The sequence below is a fragment of the Pezoporus wallicus genome, unplaced genomic scaffold (genome assembly GCF_028554395.1).
Source record: "Pezoporus wallicus isolate ANWC-B61680 ecotype Strahan unplaced genomic scaffold, APGP_CSIRO_Pwel_v1 contig_8791, whole genome shotgun sequence".
Lineage (NCBI taxonomy): Eukaryota > Metazoa > Chordata > Aves > Psittaciformes > Psittacidae > Pezoporus > Pezoporus wallicus.
Window position 1 is genome coordinate 1701563 of NW_026635603.1, and position 15489 is coordinate 1717051.

The 15489-nt window shown below is 44.6% G+C and overlaps 1 protein-coding gene across 6 annotated transcripts in view; it reads left to right on the plus strand.

Moving 5' to 3' along the window:
* TTC7A (tetratricopeptide repeat domain 7A) overlaps positions 1–15489 on the plus strand; it is a 168253-nt gene that overhangs the window by 114007 nt on the left and 38757 nt on the right. For all 6 annotated transcript variants that reach the window (XR_008970572.1, XR_008970571.1, XM_057396978.1 and 3 more), the window contains 2 exons: positions 2988–3085; positions 9304–9438. Coding sequence is in view for 4 of the 6 variants with exons in the window: in XM_057396978.1 (XP_057252961.1) it covers positions 2988–3085; positions 9304–9438 (233 nt within the window). In the remaining 2 variants the exon portion in view is untranslated. The remainder of the gene's footprint in view (positions 1–2987; positions 3086–9303; positions 9439–15489) is intronic.

The following is a 15489-nucleotide window of genomic DNA, read 5'->3' on the forward strand; positions in this document are numbered from 1 at the left end:
GCCTGAGACTGCAGAGAGTACATTGCAAAACAGACAAGTAGTTCAGCCATTTGGACTGCATTCGGATCCCATGCTCTGCTTGGCTGTTATACTCAAAAAAACAAGATGTGATAGCTTTAGAGGCTTTTGATAAGCTTTGGCCATAGAAGCCTGAACAAGACAAGTTGCTTTGCTTTTGCTTTTAGGAACTCTAATGTGTATGCCACTGCTATTCCCGGTGGGACTTTGTGGCTTTCTCAAAAAACAGGTCATAAAGCATTTTCTCCTGGGAAGTGCTGCTTGAAAGGTAACAAGAATGAGCTTGGTACCTGCAGTTTTAGGCTGGATTCAGTGACACAGGAAGCCCCGTGTATTAAGCAGATTGCAGCAGTATCAGCTAACAAATATGCCAAATATTCGGGGTTGGCCTTGCAGAGGAGCTTAAGGGGAATTCTGTCCAGCGAGACTTGGGCACAGGCATTTTTTAGGGCTTCTGGGAAGAGAGAAGCCTGTATTTCTTAAGATGAAGTTGAGAGCTGTTGGACCCAGTATTCTGTACTAGCTCAATAAGCAGCTAATCGCATACACAATTAAATTGCACTTTAGTTACACTGGGTGGAGTGGCAGTGTGTCCCGCTGTCAGCCTTTCCAGTGCTGTGTGCAGAAGGCAAATCATCTGGCTACTGTCCCTTCTGTGATGCCTGGAAAAGCTTTCTTGGCTGAAGGCCTCGTACTGCAGCTTTGAAGAAGTAGTTCATTTCCAGCCCTTGTCCAGGATAGCAAATAAAGCCACTGGGAGTGGGGTTTTTGCACAATGCACTCCACTTAGTTTTCAGGCTGGGTTTTCACTTTGTTTTCCCAGTTAAAAGGCCCTGCTGTGGACTGTACTGAGGTATGTCCTGTTAACTGAGGTCCTATCACCAAACCACCTCTGAATGCTGCTCTCCTGCAGTTTTACTGTGTCCTCACTTATGCCATCCCCCAGCCTCCTTTGGGTAGAAGCGCAGCTGCCATGGTTTAACCTCAGCCAGCAACTAAGCACCACACATCCACTTGCGCATCACCTACCCACAGTGGGATGGGGAGGAGAATCAAGAAGAAGGTAAAGCCTGTGGTCTGAGATAAGAACAGTTTAATAATGGGAATAAAATATATTAATAATTATAATGAAAAGGGAGACAACAAAAAGAGAAAGAACACTCCTCCCTCCCCCCCCACCAAATAAAAGATAAGTGATGCATAATGCAGTGCTCACCACCGACTGACCAATGCCCAGCACATCCCCAAGCATCAGTCAGCCCCTTCTGGGTAACTGCCCCCAGTTTATACACTGGGCATGATGTGCTGTGGTATGGAATACCCCTTTGGGTAGTTTGGGTCAGGTGTCCTGTCTCTGCTCCCTCTGGCAGAGCATGAGACTGAAAAGCCCTCGATTAGGGAAACCACACCTTAACAACAACTAAAACCATTGGTGTGTTGTCAGCATTATTCTCAGATTAAATTAAAAACCATAGCACTGTAGCAGCCCTAGGAAGAAAATGGACTCTAACCCAGCTGAAACCAGGACAACAGCATACAAGCCAGTGTCCAGCCATGTGTCTGAGCAGTGATTCTGTGGTGATGGCTGCTGCATCAAAGCAGTGCTTGCCTCATGGGAGCGATGTTTTGAAGTGCAGCTTCTGTTTTCCTGCATGTGCAATGCACCAGTAAGACAGAAATGCCCCTATGGTTCCAGCAGCAGCCCCCAGGCAGGGCACTTACACTCAGGTTAATCCTGGCTAGGTAGAGGATAGAGGATTTACTTTTCCTTTGTATCTGTCACCACATGTTAGTTGGAAATGGGGTATCAGTGCATTTGTGCAGTCGAATGCTCAAGAATACAGCAGCCATTAACGGAAACCAAAATGTGTGATCCCAAAGCCCAAGTAAAATGTTAATTAGCTATTGTAAATATAATTACCGCTATGATGAACAACAGTGAGTGGCTTTCAGTACTAGATTTTTAGCTGAGAAGGACAAGACATTGTTTATTTTTTGCTATTGTTTTCTGTGATAACAGATTAATCACGTTTAAAACCAAATAGCCATCCCAAGCTAATTCTTCTGCTAGATTAATGCAAATTCAAGGGAATCCTGTGCAATCCCTACCAAAGGACTGATCAGATTGGAAGATGGGGCATCTACAGCAATCATGAGAGCTTGTTTCCTGGGAGGAAGATTGTCCAAAGCCTGAGCTGCAGGCTTGGGAGCGTGCCAGAAAAAGTAGCCAGGGCAGTCGCTTTTCCTTTTGATATTTTGTCCCTTAATGGATGATGAGAGGAGATTTCATCACCATGTGATCCTGGGGGGATGGCAGGCTATGTGGTGACAGGAAGGCTCAGGAGACATGTGTTAAGTGATTCTTCATGAGGGTTTTTTTGGTGGTTGTTTTCTGTGAGTTTCTCTCTGTAAGACCTCTGCAGTGAGGACAGAAGAGCAGACCGGGTAGTCCTCCTTTCATAAAGAGTGCTGTGTGGTACCTTTAATCCTCCTCCTCCGTTTGAACAGAATGCAGGTGGGAGAGGAGAAAATAATCCCTTTGAAATGAAGGAATTAGCACCTGGGTGGAAGGTGGTAATTGGTTTGTTTCAAACGGATCATCACAGCAGGGCTGCGAACAAATCCTTCTGCACATGAGCCCAATGGATGGTGGTTCTTCCTGGGCATCGGGCTGCTGGTTGGCCTCCTCCTGTCTGGCTCCTAGCTGCCAATACGTTCCTCATCGAGTCCCAATAGCCAAATAAAGTGATACTGGCATGTGCCCTGGAGCCCTTGCTGGGCACCGTGTCTCTGAGCTTCCTTCCGTGGGCAGGGTGGTGGTGTTAAAACACATTCAGGAGGCTGAAGTGGAGTGGAGAGCTTCAGTTTTCAGGTCCAGTGGCAGCTAGATGAGACTGTTGCCAGCTTCAAGGGCAGTGTTGTCTCTCTGCTGAAGAGCGGCCGGGTGACATGGTTTTGTTTCTTTACAGTGGCTCTGAGAAAGGAAGTAGTGTCACCGAAACCCCAGTGATCAAAAAGCATAATGGACTGCATCTCACGCTCCCAGATGCTCACGATACCGATTCTGGTGAGGAAACAAGATTTGTTCTTTCCCATCCTAAATGCTTTTGTGAGAGAGGAATGTTTTGTTTTCTTTGGCAGGGGTGGGAGGCTGTGTGCAAGTGTGTTGCTGGGCCGGTGGTCAGGAGGTCCAGATCTGTCTCCAGGGCCATCTCTCCTGCACAACATGCACTGTGGTTTGGCTGTACCTGGCTTTCCCATGCAGAAAACAGTGATTCATTCCTGCTTCCTTTTACAAAGCTCTCTTAGATGAGCATATAAGGAATTAGACGGGAGTTCACTATGCTTCTGCAAGAACTGGATAATTCAGTTCTTTTTTCCCCTCCTCCTCCTTTTACCTCCCTTCCCCCATATTTAATCCTTTTTATTTGTCCTGATCAAGCCTTTTATTCTTGTGGTTTTGGAAAGCTGAGTGAGTGTCAGTTCTTATTAGAAGGTGATTTGCTTTGGGATTTGTACATGAACCTTGTGATGCTTTATTGTATGGTAAGTACACATTTACAGTAGCAGATATAGTCAGATGGAAATAACTGAGACATCAAAGCTAATCTTGGCAGGAAGGGGAAAGGAAGCTTTCAGAGAGTGCTGCTGACTTGTGATTTTTATCTTAAGTCTCGTGACATTTGGTGCTTCCTTTAAAACCCTCACTCAAAATCAGATGATTATGTGAGAAACTTGCCTTGTAACTTGGAGAAGCGACTTTCTACCCTTGTGGACGTAAAAGGGTGATCCTCACAGACTGAGAAATTGGACAAGGAGACTATAAAAGCTTCATTTTAGAAACCATAACACTTAAGTCTCACGCTTTGGGGTAAGGGAATTAGGGTTTGTTCGAGTTTTAATCATGATTGTTAGGAACTGGTAAAGCTGATCACATGCTCACATATGAGATGGAAGACAAGCTCTTCTGTGTTAAGTACATGACTTGCATTAAATTATGAGTGTTTATTTACACCCACCGATGTTTAAAAAGCATTGCAAGGTTGTGTCTTGAGCATACAAACATTCAAACATCAAAACACTATTCAGTGTGTCTGCTCTTTCGTTTGTAGTGTTAAACCCTTAGGGTCTGTGTTTATGACATAATAATCTTCCTTATTCTGTAGACACGTATCTGTGTAACTTTTAATCTGTTTAATCCATTTTTATTACTCTTTGCTGAGATGACTCTGTATTTTGTATGGATCCTTTTTCTCGTTGTTTATATGGCAGTGTTCTATAGTCTTCAGCTTCATTAAAGAGACAGACCAAGTTTAGCACAGATAGACGAAGAAGATATACTAAATACATATGTGCTGTTTGGCATATTAAAAATGGTCTGAAAACTGGAGTGGATAGGACATGAACAATTCCTGGTGATACAAAGTTGTTTAGGATAGTTATTAATTGAAGATAATTGTGAAGATTTGTGGAATATGTGTTATTGTCCCAAATGCTGGGCAGTAAAATGGACTTTCAGTGAATATATGAAAATGATTTGGAAAACACCATAGGTGGTTTGCAGAATCCATCAGGCATTGGGCATTACTAGGAAAGCAGTAAAACCCCCAAAATATTATTTGCCACACTACTTTTGTTATCCATCCAATTCCCACTCTTCTGCTGAAACAGGGAAGTGGCTTATGGTGCCTAGACTGGGGGGCTGAGTGTGGACTGATCCCTGCCCCTTCAAGTCTAGCTGTGCTTAATGCATCATAAAGGCATTCTCACTCTTCTGGACATCCTTTGCCTTGCTTTGTAGTTGAAGAAAGGAGAGTGGCCAGGTTTGGGCTACACCCACTTCACAACGAGGTCTTGAGACCAAACTGTCACCAGCAGAGCCTGTAACAGTTTGATGTGCTGCTATGCCACCCTGCTAAGAGCTCACTCCTGTCTCCTGCTCACTCCTCTGCTCAGCTCTTTGTGTAGTGCCCTCCTCGAAACGCACCTGGGTTGGGTACCTGCTTCAGCATGCTCTTCGCCTGGTTCTAGCAGCCAACATGCAATGGAGTAGCTGTGATGCTGCAGAAAGCGCTCTGTGCCACGGTACTGCTGCCAGAAAGCAAATTCATGTAAAGCACAAGCTGTAAGCCAGCTTTTCCCACACATGAAGTGATTTGCACTGAATGCAGCTTGGTTTTAGCCAAGAAATTTATTCCTCCTCCACTTCAAGAATGTAGGTTTCCATGCTAACGTGCCTGCACCCAAAACGCCTGTAAGGATGGGGCTGGTACTGAAATCCTACCACCCGCCTTAGCGCAGGACTGATTCCAGCAAGGGTCTGTGCTCGCTGCTCTGCAGGCTCTAGGTGCTGCTGTTCTCCATCTGCAGAAGGGAGGCAGCTGGGTCTGCTGTCCTGGTTGGGAGCCCCTTTGAGGCAGTGGGGGGGGAGACTGGAGAGTACCTGTCTATCCCCCCTTGCCCTTGTGCCTCCCCAGAGCTGCGGCTATGGCTGGCTGCTCTGAAGGCGGGGCGGGGGGAGTGTGTCTGATGTTTTTTGCACCATTCTGGACCAGGCTTCAGTTTCCATCCTGAAATCCCCTGGGAGCGTGCGGCAGCATCGCTGCAATGCACAGGCACTCTGTGATCTTCAGACTCGTCACTGAAGGGGGGGATTACTGCGGCTGGGTTTGACACCGGCCTCCCCCTCGCTTAGACCACAATGAGATTATTTGCTGTGCCAGAATTCTAGGTTTGCTGCCAGGGAGATTAATTCCTCTTTATTTTCTTCATCTTCTCCGAACTGAAGCAATGTTCCTAACTAAATTCACTGATACCGGTCAGCTGCCTTGCAATTTCATTCTTGTTCTGATTTACTCTTATCTTATAATGCTCTTGCCTGAAGTGATTTAGGCTGGGGAGTTCTGTGTTTCTTACAAGCCTCGTAAATCTACTGAGGTACATTTCTATTTTGATAGCAGTTTTTTCCTAGATGCAAAATATTAAACTCGGTCCTTCTTGCTCTTATAACAAACCTAGAACAGTGCTTTGAAATTATTCAGATGTATTTTGTGTGGCTTATACACAGAGCTCGTCATGACAGAATCAATTTTGTTATATTTATGATGTATTTCCAAAACGTTTGGAGGGCTTTATTGTAAAATGGGAAGTTTATATTCTGTCGAGTGGAGCTGTTAAAAAGAGGAAGAGACGGCACTAAAATAACGAATTGATGTGATATCTTCTTATGCCAACATTTTTATGTATTTTGAGGCATGACATTAAAGCTCTGCGAGACAGCTTTTGTGGTGGTTTTTTAGCATATAAAGACCTACATTTCTTTAGGAGGATATCTTTTATAATGAGACATTCAGAGACATTTCTTTTAATGTTGCTTGCAGTTTTCCACCCTGAGGTCAGTGATAACCTGTGCAATATGTGCCTGCCTCCTCTCTCGGGAGGCAGAGTGTGCTAGAAGTATACTCTTTTCTGGCTCCAGAAGCCTTCAGCCCACCCCATATTGCTCACCCAGGGTTCAGAGCTGTGGCTGAGCCCCTTTCAGTCCAGAGGGACCAGTTTGGCAAAGACCTTCTCTTCCAGAGTTTATTTGAGCAGACAAGGTTTAAGGAGTATTCCTGTGAGCGGTCCTGCAGGGATGGGTAGGAACAGCAGCAGCAAGCATGCAGGTATGGGCTGGGTAGGGACAGCCTTTTCATCTGGGACGTGTGTGTCAAGGAATATATCTGTCCTGAGGCTGGGCAGGGATGAGAAGGGGTTGGGTGGTCTCTGCCTGGTAGGATGGTTTGCTTCCTCGTGCAAGCTGAAATGGAAAAGAAAATAAACACCAAAGGACTGGAACGCCAGAGGCTGTTAAACACAAAGAGCCTCCACTGTAAATTGCTCAGTAACTTGGGTTCCTTTCTTATGGCTGTGCAGATTGAAGCCCACACCACTGGGCGAGATCAGCCTCAAAAGCTAGGCTCTCCCTCGTGGCAACTACCCGGCTAATGGAGAGGAGAAGGGGCTAACTCATGTTCATCTGAGTAGTATCCCTATAAAACCTGCTTTGCAAGGGGAGGATGCTTTAGTAGTTCCTAAGTGGCTGTTCAGCCTCACAGCCGTGTGTGAACCTCTCCAAAATGCACTAAGGTGCCTTACAGTGTCAAAGCGTCCTTGGGTTGACTTGCAAGGAAAAGAGGATTTCACTGATTTCTGTGAGGATGGGAATAAAACACCAGCCCTTCTGCCCACCTAATGCAGACACACCAGCGTTACACATGGGTGCTTGCAAGACACAGTTCCAGACAGACTCTCTGAAAGAGGGCAGTCTTGGCAGAGAAGTGCAATGCTGGAAGTTGCTTTCAGAGCCTGCTAACGTGACCGGGAGGGCTGATGTAAGGATCTGGTTAGGCTGACTGCGAACTCCCCAAATCCCATGTCATCTTTTCCAAGTGTGCCATGTAAAAGGCAAGGGGTCTGCCCCTAACTTCAAAGTGCCCCTGATAACACCGCTGGGTGCTCACGTGGCCGTTTTCTTGTTGCCTCTGCACTGCAAGGAAGCTGTGTTTTGAGTGGCTGTTTTCCCTCTATCCAACATCCATTGTCTGACTTGAACTCCTGGGAGCTTCTGTGGGGTTTTTCCCAGAGGCAGGGATCGGGGAGAGGAGTGTGAGTGGGCAGGGCAGGAGGAGGAATCCCATGCAGTGAAACAGGCTGAAGATGGATCTGTTAAACATGATAAATCCTCTGCACGAAGCAGAATGGCTTTTACTGTACCGTTAAAGCCGTGATTGCTACATTACTGCACTGTCATCTCTTGGAACGTGAGATCAGGAATGTCCAAAAATACATAGGAATTATTTAAGAAATGCATCTAGGAAGAGCACATTTGCGTTTTCCAGGGGAGCTGTGGGAGGTGCCTGCGTTGCAGGGCTGTTCTGAAGTTCTCCTGCTTAAAATGAGTGACATTGGTTAGCAGTGAGATAATGGGACACATATTTACCATAGCAGTTTTAGGCTTCCAGTTGCACTCGTGGCCTCTTGCTAGCCATGACCCTCTTGGGGCACACACTGCTGCCCCAGGTTAGGCAAAAGCTGCAGCCTGTATCCTGCCCTGCACCACACAGATGTCTTTGTGAAGGAGCATGGGGTGGAAATGTGCTTCCTCTTGTGCCTGGCGGAAGGCTGGGTCCCTGCTCAGCATCCAGAGAAGCCAGCCCTCTCAGAGAGCGCTTAATGCATATGCCCCATGACAGGCTTTTTGCCCTTCTGCCCTTCCCTTGCCCAAAGCCATTCCAGCTCCTCCTGTTCCTAGGCTCTGCTGCTCCCTCAGGGTGGCTGCAGTAAGAGAAAGTGGCATTTTGACTATGGGATCTTGTGGTCTGCGAGGTGAGCTTGTAAGGATAGGTTGAAGAGCAATGCTAATCAGCACAAGTGCTTTCAGTCCCAGCAGCTCTCCAGAGAAAGAGCTTATCAACCTTAAAGTGACATTAAACCTATGCATATTGGAAATACTTATTTCCCAAAGCTTTATGAAGCCAACTCTGAAATCTCATTTTGTAGCTTCTTGTTTTATTACCATCCTCTTGGTACCCATCTGAGAGATCGGCTCACCAGTATAAACCCACGTGCTGTACTGGAGGAGGTGGTCTCTGCCCATGCGTTCTTCCTGGGAGCAGCTCTGATGTGATGTTTTATCCCAGACGTGCAAGCGCCAAGTACTTGATTCTTGCGTAAATGTTACAGCACACACTAAAGGTTAATACAGTCAAAGCACCGAGCTCTCTGCTCCCCGGGGTTAAATGAAAACCCTCACTGCCTCTAAACCAGTAGAACAATATTGATGTCACTTGAAATGTGTGTGCTGTGTGAACGGTGCCAAGCTGCTGCGTAATGCTGTGCTAAGATTTTACATTAGCGGGACATGCTTTGTGATTGTATGGGGACAGTGTGCTGATAACACTGGTTACTAAGAAGTCTTTGGAGGAAATATTTGATGGTAGAGTTCTGTTTCCCACATGAGCAAAATACAGTTGCTTCCGTGATAAATGCTAAGCAGACCTTTACAACATTACTGTCTGTCTCTTAATTCGCTTGTTTGAGCCGCAGCCCTTGGGTAATTTAGTGGTTTTTTTTTCAGTAAATTAACCTTTTATAAAACATATCTCCCCAGTTGGTCACAGCAGAATTCTTACTACGTCAGACCGATGCAGTGAGTGGAGAACCAGACCTGCAGCCTTAATGAGTCAAAGAAATATCCCATAGAAGTATACAGTGCATTATTGTTCTTGTTTGTTTGGTCTGTAGGATCACAGCGAGCCTCTTCACTTGCTGCATCAAGACTGGAACAAGCCATGTCTGAAATAACTATGCAGAGCAGCGCAATGAAGCAAGGACCTATGCAGCTGTGGACAGCTCTTGAACAAATCTGGCTACAAGCTGGTAAGTCCTGGACCACCTGGAGTTCCTTTTTCCCTCCAGTGATGAATGAGATGCTAAAGTATTAGTGAAATAGTTGAAACCAGGAGTTGAAATTCACTTATTCCAGCAGAAAATCTGCTTATCTATCCTGGCTGGTTTTTGAGATACCATTTACTTGATTCTGTATAACACACCCCCCACCCCCCAAAAAAAAAAAAGAATACAGGAGTAGTGTGATTTTTTTTCAGCTCACCTCTATTTTTCCATAATACACAGAAAACTTGAGTCATCATTGAAATATATTTTTCAAAGAAGAGAGTAGGCAGTTCTTCAGTAAGGGATTGTAGTTGGTAGGGACATTTATTTTCATTCTCCTTTTCCTGTGTGCTTCCCTGTAATAACACTGGGCAAACCACATATTAAATGTTATTGAGACTGGGAACTTTCCAACCTTGCAGAGTTTTAAGTGAAAAGTTTTTAAAAGAGCAAGTCCTCCACTCATTTATCCTAGGCTGTTTGATTTTCCCAAGGACTTGTAGGTTGCATGTCAGTTTGAGACACTCATGCAGAGATGCTACAGCAGAGCACATAAAGGGAGCAGTGAGATCAAGCTCTACCCAGAGGCGATCTCCAGACTCATGAAAGGGTTTTATGTAGGACAGTTGGTGAGGATCAAAGCTGCCCAGCACATTCTGCCATTTGCATTCCAACATTTCAGGACTGATAGGAAATGTTCTGACCCTGCAGTTTTGCTCTCAAGAGACGCAGCTTTTCTCCCACAGCTGGGCCTATAGCTATGCACCTGAACTTACATTTGAGTGCTGTGATTGCTTCTCTACAACAGCAAAAAGCAGAGCCCACTGGAACCTTGCTGCTAATTTGCTATTCTGTATGCAGGAGAACCTTTCAAAGTCTCATTTCACTAATCTGTGCAATTGGCAATTCTCACATAAAACCTGGCAGTCTCACCCTACTTCTCCGCAAAGATTTTTATAGCTGTTTTTGTGGGCCATTTCTTACCAATTAGACTTCGGTTCTGGTACAAAATACGTGACTTTCTTTTTTGTTATGATTTGACTTAACTGTTAAAGAACAGAAGAAGCTACCTTATGGAGTGCATCATCCTTTTAAGTGTTCACATACATTTACATGGCTTGCATGTACGTAAATTTCAGTGATGTGCTTCGGGCTTCAAAGTTCCTCACAATATTTTGCTTTATTCAGTTTATGCTCCTGATTTAAGGCTGCAGAGGAGGCTGGTGTGGAGAAAAAACCCTGAGTTTATTGCGATAAGTCAGATGTCTGTTGTCCATCATCCTACAGATAGCTGTAGGCAGTAGACGTTTTGCTGCTGTGTGAAAAGACAAAAGCAATAAAGACCTAGTGCTTGCTGTGCCCTAGCTGTGAATTGCTGTGATTACTTTTCAGTGTAAATCCAGTGCCTTTCTCAAAGGTGTTAATTAATTCTTTTCGATAGAATTTATTCTTAGAAGCTGTAACTTTTTTGTCCTATCATTTTTTAAGTCTTTGTTTCATGCTTACTTCTAGCTGTACTTGAATCAGAATTGATATTCTGAAAGTACATACTGCGACTGCTTTGTAATGTCCTTACTGAAGTCAGTTATTGTTATGGATGCAGCTTAATGAGCTCTTGGTGAGATGCTGCCCATTGTCTTCTCGCAGTAGTGTGGAAGTCGCTGCATCCTGAGAGATGAGGAGAGATGCAGGTATTTTGAGGTAGTCTTTACTCTCTGCAGACAAGGGCACAGCACCTGAATAATTAGAGGACTTCTTTGAAGTGGGTTGGATCTAACACTAGGCTTAGCGAGTGGAATAGTCCAAAAGGGTATCATCACTGACCCTCTGTGCTAGAATCTTTCCCATAAGAAGTTAATAACTTCCAAAACAGAGGCATTTTATAAACAACGAATTAAACAGAGATGTGCGGTCAGAACCAGTTGAGGAAGTCACATGCTTTCGCATTACAGCTCACCCCAAAATTAACAGCTGTGGAAAGCAACAGGCGATAACAGTCTGACACCTGCATCTGGAGTCCCTTCATATTAATGAAAGAGCTGCACCAGTACACTGTAGATTTCTATCAAGTTTAGCTTGGGCTTGTTCTTTTTCAGTCAACGACTAATCTTGTGGCTCTAGGCAAGTTGCCTAACTTTTTCATACCTCAGTGTCCTATCTCTAAAGGGGAAAAAGTGTTAATCTGCCTTTAGGAAATGGCTTGTGTATTGTTGGGTTTGGTGTCATTAATGCTTTAACCTTTTTACATGAATCATAAATCTTTAGATGATAAAATTATTACAATTATTTCCTAACCTCATACTAACGGCAAATTTATAACAAAGCATCTGTCCTTTTCAGACACGAACAGGACGCAGCTGTCCATGTGTCTGTGTGTGGGTATGAATTTATAGCACAGGCTGCAATCGTGTCTGGGTTCCATTATAGCCGTTACAGTTCCTGTGCCTCTTCATATCCCAAGGCATGAAAATGAATGTGATGAACCAAGTGATGGAGTTGGAGCACTTAAATTGGAAAGGGGTATACTAAGCCAGCTATCCCACAGCTGTGTGAGGCTGTTCCTGCAGCCCTCCAGCAGCCAGGCCAGGCCACAGAGCCAGCACATACTCCTGCAAAAGGGCCTGTTAGCGGGTGGTAGCTCTCAGATGGTGCTTACAGAGGGGAATCCTTGCAGTGTCATTCTCCACCTGCAGCTGCAATTGGAGTTCCTGCCTATCGCAGAAGCATCCTCAGTCCCTTGGAGCTGGAGAGCCCTTGCTGCACTCCTAATAGGTCTCACAATTAATGCCTGAGAATATGTGCATCCTTTAACCGTGGCTGTGAACCCTGTGCAAATAGTTAAGTATCTTTATCACAACACAAAAGAGATTGTCTTATGCATACGAGGGCATAGACTTAGTGTTTTTATCTGTAACTTTTCTGGGTTTATGACCAGCACAGTTATGTAGGGAAGATAATAAAGCAGCAGCTTTGGAAGTGCAGCTGCTAAATCCAGATGTGCTGCACTATAATGGATGCTGCACCTTGTTCTCTGCAGCAATGCCTGGTGAATTTTAGCAAGTTAAGTACTTTTTTAGCTTCCTGTAAGTGACCACATTGCTACTTGGTGGGTCTGTGGTTGCTAGAAGGAGCACTCTTCTCTTTCACACATCCAAATAGAACTGCGAATTCTCACTGTTAATCTTATGTCCAGCCTTCTCTTGCAGGACCAGCTGCAAGTACAGTCATCTGCAGCAGGGAACTTGGCACGTTTCTTGGTAGGCTTCTGTATCTTCCTGTTTTCCCTGCAGGTAGTCACAGTTAACTTTGGAAGAGTACAAGGTCTGCTGTCCCCAAAGACTAGCGAGGTTGTCCACTCCTGACAGCTAGCATGCTTGGAATGCTAATAGGCATATTCTGTTTGTGAGTGTTCTGCAGCAAAGACTGTTAACACAGCTTGTCTGGTCTCTTTCATCAATAACCCTTCTTCCAGTCCTCTTGAAGAGCAGTGACTCTTAAAAGGGAGCCATCTCATTAAGTTTAACATTAATAAGCCCAAATGTTGTTCTTGGCCACAAATCTGAGAAACAGCTCATTTCGTGGAGTACTCAGGAAGGATGCTGCAGTGCGCTTGCCGTGGTCATGCAGCTCCAGGAGAGGTGGTCTTTATGCAATCCTTACGCTCATTTCTCCTCTTTGTTCTTCTTTTCATGTCTGAGAACTTGAATTCAACTTTGAGAGGAGAGAAGAAACTTCTGTAGCGTTGATAAAGCTTGTTAACTCCTACCTCTTGTTGCAGGAGGAGCTGCAAGGGGAATCCTAGACATTACTGCTTGTGTTACCAAGAGGAATGTCTGACCTAGGAACTATTTCTACCCCTTATTTCCTTTATAAAATCATGCCAGTACTCTTCCTTTCTGTTCAGAGAATACAGTCATGCTGTTTGGCGAAGGGAAATGTACTTGAAATAGTTCAAATTGATGGCCAAAATTTACCTTCTTTCAACAGTTTTATAAGATCACTTTTGACCCAGAGAGGAAAGTGTGTCAGTACTGAAAAGAAATAGTTTTAATAGTTTTAAGGCTGTTTGGGTAACCGGAGTGATTTCTTATCTGAAGTACGTGTGATTATATTTCCAGGCAATAATAACAGTATGCTCTATTTATATGGAGCATTTTAGACTGCTGCAAGCCAGTTTTAATAAAAGTTCTAATATCCCAGCTCCTGTTGCTATATTATTGTAAGCTTTACTTTTAACTACAATGTCCACTCTGTCTTCACTAGTACTTTATATCTGACAATTTAGCTTCTTGACTAACCCAATACTTTACCAAATATGGCCACTCACAGCAAAGTAGGTCTGGTAATTTGATCTAAGTTTGGCTAAATGCCTGCTAAGCGCAGTCTGCAAAACTCACCAGGTAGACCTGCGGCTAATTTAAAGGAGCACTTAAAGGAAAATGGCTAGGATAACTATTCCATGTGCTCGCAGTGGGGCTGGAGTGGGCTACCTGCTGTCTTGAGTTTACCCTAGGGAAAAAATACTGTAATGAACATGCCATGGATGAAAAACGCAAAGAGAGGCAGTGCAGCAGAGAGCAGTGAGCTAATGGAAAAACATCTGCTCCCCTGAGCTAGGGACAGCAGGAACTTTCTTTTTTCCCTTCACAAAATGCCTGTGATTTATTTATTTTATTCCATACGGGCCAGTTCCTGGGAAAAAGCCGTGTTGGAGGAGATGGGCTGTGTCTAAGGGCCAGTAGGCTGCAATCTCAACCCTGGCTGTCCCGTGCTGCACAGCAGGTGCCCAGCTTGTGTTCACGTGGGTGCTTACATGCTCCTCCTTCCCTTTCAGCCATCCTAAGCCCCCTCAAGTTATTAGCACTGATATTAAAGGCATTCATCAGAGCTGGGAAACATCTTCACTGACATTGCCAGAATAGCTGGGATCAGATGCTGTCCCATGATGCAGCGTTGGTTGTTGGAGCAATTCTAATATTTTTCTGTCTTCTTATTTGTTGGTTTTTTTTTAAGTGCTTTCAAATTTTAGAATTTCAAATTCAGAATGTCCCCATTCACTGCTTTAAGTTGTTGAGCTCCGTAAGCGCTGCTGGTTTTTGTGGCTCTCTACAGTGACACAAAGCAGTATGAGAAGTTGGAGCCTGCAAGAGCAAGCAGGAGAGGGTCCTTTATTCTCCTCAGCGATAGCTGTGTAATAAAGCTGTACTGCAACAATGGCTGCCCTGCAGTGTTTGCTCACTAGGAGGGATTAGGAACACTTAGCACCAGAGGTAGAAATGGTAAAGTGAGCAGGTTTGGTCCACTTTGAAGTGCTGTTGGTGAAGCTAAGAAGCCTCCTGGTTTAGCAAGCTCTGTCCGAGGCTTTTCTGGTGCTGGCTAAGGACCACCAAATTCCCTGTATCTCTTCACGTGAATGTCCTTAGGGGGGAGATGCTAGGTTTTGATCTACATTCTCCAGGTTGGTTTATTGTGTTTTCTATCAGCAGTGAATCTAAAAAGTCAAAAGGAGTCTTGGCCCTACATCAGTATCGGGCATTTTTGGATTGCTTCCCCCATTCCTGAGGCTTCTGGATATTGCTCATTGCTGGAGCAGGACATGAAATGCTGTGGACTGATAATCCGTTGGCATGGGCGGTCTTCAAAGAGCACATGCCATTTCTCCAAATCTGGGACATGCAAACATGTACGTGTGTGTTGAGCACTCACTTGAGAAGGACACGGCCAGCAGCTAGCAATGCTCTTTGTTAAGCAGTCTGTGGATCCTTTGCCAAGAGATGCAGAGGAACCTGTTGCAGTGCCAGTAGTGCCCAGAGAACAACAGAGGGTACCAAATACTCATATTTCCTCAGCTTCTCAGTAAATTTTGGGCAAGTGTGGACACTCAAGAAGAAGGAATCAGGACATTTATTCATGCCAAAGACAGAAAATAGGAATTTATACTTAACTGGGTTGGAATATGAAGACTTAGGAGTCCTTTCTTTGGCTACAGCCAGTAATACATGTTTTGAAAGAGGGCACAGGAAAACCCAAAAGGTG